Source organism: Etheostoma spectabile, chromosome 5, assembly GCF_008692095.1.
Source record: "Etheostoma spectabile isolate EspeVRDwgs_2016 chromosome 5, UIUC_Espe_1.0, whole genome shotgun sequence".
In the NCBI taxonomy this organism is placed as follows: domain Eukaryota; kingdom Metazoa; phylum Chordata; class Actinopteri; order Perciformes; family Percidae; genus Etheostoma; species Etheostoma spectabile.
This window is the reverse complement of record NC_045737.1, coordinates 20916077-20921709: the sequence shown is the minus strand read 5'-3', so window position 1 is coordinate 20921709 and position 5633 is coordinate 20916077. Positions and strand designations below refer to the sequence as shown.

General features: G+C 41.8%; 1 protein-coding gene across 1 annotated transcript; it reads right to left on the bottom strand.

Annotated features, from left to right (window-relative positions):
* Window positions 1-2503: 2503 nt before the first annotated feature.
* On the bottom strand, window positions 2504-4272 carry cldn5a (claudin 5a). The gene has a single exon (XM_032516361.1). The coding sequence runs from the start codon at window positions 4006-4008 to the stop codon at window positions 3361-3363; it is 648 nt and encodes a 215-aa protein (XP_032372252.1). The 5' UTR covers window positions 4009-4272; the 3' UTR covers window positions 2504-3360.
* Between the last annotated feature and the right edge of the window lie 1361 nt (window positions 4273-5633).

Genomic DNA, 5633 nt, shown 5'->3' with positions numbered 1-5633 from the left:
CAATAGAGGGAAGTGACTTTTGATTTGCTTGACCAGAGGCCAGATTCAGAGTTCAAAGCTCATGTCATGAGAAAAAACTCCCCAGCTCAACCACCCCAAAATAATATGCAATGCTCACTGGCTGCAGCACAAATCTGAAACCAGTACAAACCTGACCGACTTCTGACATGACCCTAAACATGTGTCCCTCGTTCCGCCGGGCTCATGGAGGTCAAGTTTAAAGATTTGTTTTGTTATGTAACTTATTTCTGTAAGACTTTTCTGAGATATCAGCAACATTTATTTCTCATTTGTTTATATTCATGTTTTCACTGCTTTTGACCAGAGCTAGAGTTTCTAATGTGCAACATTTATGGCAACACTTAACATTTGTTCCCAAAATGAAACACAATGTGTTTCTGCTGTCATAGTTCTTTTTGCAGTGACCATTAAAAGCATTGAGTAACTCCTTTCTTCATCTTCAAGACTGGTGTGTGTGTGTGTGTGTGTCCGTCCGTCCGTCCGTCCGTGTGTCCATGCTTGCAGGAATGTCTGATGGCCAGGCCTTTTATCAGGCTCATCCATACCACCACATTATAGGCTCCCGTAACCAGGCAACTGCAGGTTCTGGCTGGTTACCATGGCGAACGCCCATTGAGTGACGTTGCTGGCCCTATTTGCCTCTCTCCTTATTGGAATGAGGGCCTTTTTAAAGGTGCACCCCCTCAACTCTTTCAACACACGCATACACTCACTTAACCCCTTGCTCACACACACACACACACACACACACACTGCGCTTCGTCACCCTCTGTGTGGTGACTAGAGGAGTGGAACTAACAATCCGACAAAAACATCTCACTGAGGCAGACCAGACTGGAACTTACAGGGAGAGTCTTTGTGAAGAAAAACCTATACAGACCCCAAATTAGGAACGCCTACTGTAGCCAACTGTGCTGAGAGTGCTGAGCAGTAGCCTACTGACAAAATCACATATCCTAGTAGCCTATTCTTGATAGCATTACTATATGTAGTCATTTTAGTCAGTCACAACGATCTAGTTTAAAAAAATGATCTGTCAGTTGATATAAGCATGAAAATATATATAAGCAATTATTTTCATTACCAATTACTCTTAATTATTTTCTCAATTAATTGGTCATTTGTTTGCTTATGTCAGATGTTAGAGCCCCAGTTAAAATAAAAGAATTGTGTTCAACCAATGACCCCAAACCCCAAAAAATCTAAATATATCAAAGAAGACTAATAAACCAGTTCCACTTAAACCAAATTCACGTTTGAAAAGCTGGAACCAGTTGATTTTTGCCATTTTTTTCCTTGTAAAACACTTAAATGATCGCTGATTAATTTGTTGTTGATCAACTACTTCATTTCAGCTCTACATGAAAGATCCTTCTTGACCTTAGATATGTAGTTTATAATTATGATATCATTTGACACTTACTACATTTTTTTCAGACATTTCATCCAAATTCACATGGTCAACAGCACATGGAGACAAAAACACATGAGAAGTCTTAAAAGTGCTGTGGGTGAAATCATGACAGATCCATCTCCATCCACAGATGAAAGCTGTGTTATATGGTTGACCGCTCCGGAACCTGTTTGCACCATAAAGTGGAGATAGGATTTTTTGTTTAATGATATGACATTATTTTGTTCTATGTCAAATGTAACACAGGAGCTGGGCAGTGAGTATTTGTTTTGAATGGAGAGGTAAATAATACAGTTGGCCTACAGAAAAAAACATTGATTATTGATTTAATTAGAAGTTCTATGGTGAAGTGCACAAGTCACACACTCCCGACTGTATTCAGACTTTCTGCAGGCAATGTTTTCAACTTTTACGAAGGCATATGACCTGCTAAGATTCTTAAGTGACCAGAAAAACAAGTATGGATAAGCTTTTGTAATCCAGTCCTTTGTTAAATCAGAGGAGTACTCATACAGTGAAATATGTTTTTATATTATTGTTCTATTGCTGTTCATCTTATAATACCTATATCACAATAAATTATCTTCAGTGTAGGGGTAGATGTGAGGCCCATGAAGCAGCTGTGGACTAATTGTTTCAAAGGGATGGTGTGTAATCTTTAGTGGTAAAGCCAATCTCGTTCAGCACCGCCCTGATGGAGGGAGACGGGGTTGTGACGACGAATGAATTGAGTAGGCTAACTTGCGGGAAGACTCTATATTCCAGTAACTTCTCCATGGCTCTAGTTTGAACGCCTTTCACTGACTGCGGACAAGGGGATGGGGGGGTGGGGGGTCGGGGGTTGTGGAGTATTGTGAGTTGAACAGCAGAGCCCCACTCTAGCTGAATGGGCATTGTCATCTGGATTTCTATGGCTAACCAAAATACTTTCTCCCGCCGTGGGGGTTTGTGGATTCACGGTGGGAACGGCATGCATTACGCACAGCCGTGGAGAGCTCTCCTGCTTCTGAAGACAATCACAACTCAGTTGTCAGTTGTTTAGTTTAAGAACACACTTTGACTAATATATTTCAGGCAATATATTCAGTTTAATCTTAATAAAATGACACAATATGGCATCTTCATATACAGGAATAATGAACCATTACATCAAACGTCAACAAACCAACAGAAAACAAAAGTTTATTTCTAGAATTTCTGAAAAGAAAAGACTTCCGATTATGCAAAAACATTGCAGGTGTTCAGTGCAGCCGAATAACGGACTGTAAGATATCAGGTTGTGACCTACAGATCACAGGCTCTTCGAAATCCACAGGTCCAAAATTAGACTGCACACTGCACACTTTAAAATCTCCGCCATCAACTTCTGAACAACAATAAAACCTGGCCGAGATTTATTGGGACTTTAACATGTATAGACTTTTCTTTTTGGGTCTTTATTGCTTTTATACATTGTTGGAGTCCTCAACATGTCGGCGTAGTTCCTCTGAAGGAAATGGGTCTTTGAATGAGTGAGGGTGCAATCATTCTCATTACTGTAAGTGTGTGCTCACATCAAGGAAAAGAACAGAACAGAGCTATATATTCGATGGCAACGGTACAGAATTTAAAACAGCCTATAATAATTTCGAAGACTTAGGCTACAAAAAGCACGTAGCCCACAGATAGACCTACTTCTTTTGTTGTGTGCTGCCTTTTATAGTTGATAGTCTTTTTAATCTCCTGTAGATGCGAAAAAGGATTTGTGAATTTGTCGTCCGAGCGCATTGAAAGGCCAGTGTAAAAACATGTGCTTCCATTGATTTTCAGAGTTCATATTTCTAAAAACAAAAACTGCAGGTGCAAAGAAATCGTCCGTCAAAAAACAGTTTTTCAAAAGCTGCAGGTCACTTTTACACACCGCCTGTTATAGGCGCATAGCTAGGCTACACATAATTCCTTTTGTCATAGTCCCCGTTCGGCGTGGCTCTCTTAGTCGGTGCGTACTTTACCGAGTATCCAGAGTTCCCGCTGGAGGGACAGGAGCAGCACAGCAGCGATCCTCCGAGCAGCAGCATCGCTGAGGCCGCCCAGCCGATGTAGAGCGCAGCCCCAATCTCCCTCTTCTTGGATGCTGGTACCTGCGGGTTGTAAAAGTCCGATATGATGCTGTTGGCCATCCAACAGAGAGGCACCAGCACAAACACACCACTGATGATGTAGATGACCCCTCCGGCGTTCACCACCCGGGCTTTGACGTACTCAGCGCGGATACAGTTAGTGCACTGCGCCCCCGCAATCACAACCATGAGCCCCAGCACGCCCATCACCGAGGAGATGATGGTGAGCGCTCTGGCCGCCTGCAGGTCGTGGCCGAGGGAGAGTACGGAATCGTGCACCTTGCACTGCATCTGACCCGTACTTTGCACCACGCATGTCATCCACAAGCCGTCCCAGATTGTCTGAGCCACCACGATATTGGCTTCGATGAAAGCCGTCACCTTCCACATGGGCAGCCCGCACGAAAGCATCACCAGGAACGAGCCAATTACGCACAGCGAGAGTCCCACGATCTCCAGTCCGGCTGATACCATTTTCGCTCTATACGTTTGGTCAAAGTCTGTCTGAAACTTTTCGAACTCTCCCCTTAATTTTTCTTCTTGAGAACAAGGTGTATTTCTACTCTTTGTCTCTTCGTTCTCGGCTCGGTGTACAGGAGCGTAAATCGTTAGTTGCGCATTACACACACCACATTTACTCGGAGATGTAAGAGACAGCAGCTGAGTCTCTTTGTTAGTAAGGGGTTGTGAAAACAACTGGAATCACAGAAGCACCGTACCACGAATATCTGCTGGGTGGGGGTGTATGGACTAGAAGAGAAACTTTCCTCCAATCCGATGTCGCCGCATCCTCACGGGACCAATGAAAACGCAGGGGAAGTTGTGAGGCTGAATAAAGCGGTCCAGATTGCATTGTGCGTTTGAACAGTTATTTACAATGAATAGAGGGGGGAAAGAGAGGGGGTGAAGGCGCACGGGAGTGCTTTAAGGGTAGGCAGCTGAAATGCAGTGGTTGGGTGAATCATGGCACTTGTTATTGATTTTTCAGACATGTAGGCTATGGGCACTTGTCTGCGGTAGACCTATAGCCCTTAAAAGACCATTCCACACCCGCTGGGAAATGCATAATGCTCTTCATTGGCTGTCAGAAAAGAAGAAAGAATATTACATCTTATATTAATTTTAAATGTAGCCTATTCACTTCAGTTTGGTGCAGTTTTTACAGCCCTATCTCAGTGTGTTTAAAGCCTTATCATTTCTGTTTGGTTTACAGACATATGTACATTGTGTAAGGCCTTCCATTGATTGAAACAATTTTCCTTCACACATAAGTTATTATGCACCACTCACAAGGAAAGGATTTGTGAAATGTGTCAGGGCCTTTATTCTAAACAATAGTCCTACATTTGTTCAAATTTACACAGAATTATTCCCTTGATGTGTCCCCTTAATGGTGTTTTTATACAACCTGGCAACAATGTAAAATATTTAAATAAGTGTTTAAGTTGTGCATATATTTAAAGCTTACTTGACGAAGTATCAATGAATTCATTTTAATAATTAAAATTAATTTCAAATGCATTTGCTATATCTACTGTAGCTTATATTCGTCTAAATTCATCTCGAATATTTTAAAACCTCATTAGGCTGTGTGTTGCCTGCAAAATCTTAATCCGTAAAGTAGGCCAAATGTGCGATTGTCAAATGAATATAGGCTATTTGAATTTAAAGAACATTATCCTCCGAAAGTTGTGAAGTAGAATAAACTGAAATGTGGAAATACCAGGACCGCTTGCACAAAATTCTTAATATTGAAGAATAATAAGCCTAGCCTAGCCTACTTATTTTCCACCACTGGATTGCAGATTATAACCATAGATATCCAGCGGTTTGGGACACTTCTTTGTATAGGCAGGCGCCCAGGCTGTTCTGAAAATATAAGAAAACATAGGCTAATGACCAATATAAAATGTCTTTTCACCAAGCCATATACAGTTTGCCTGCTGCCCGTTGTTTATTATTAGGCTACAATAAACTTTTCCCACGAAATTTTGAGACGACAAGGGAAAATACCCGTTACTATGCGGAAGAAACTGTAACACTCAGGCAGCCATGTTGGATCTAATAAGGAACGATGTTTTGCGGGTCAGCCGTCCTGT

Bases quoted from the DNA above. Each gene is read 5' to 3' on its own strand.
- cldn5a (XM_032516361.1), bottom strand. From the start codon at position 4,008: ATGGTATCAGCCGGACTGGAGATCGTGGGACTCTCGCTGTGCGTAATT.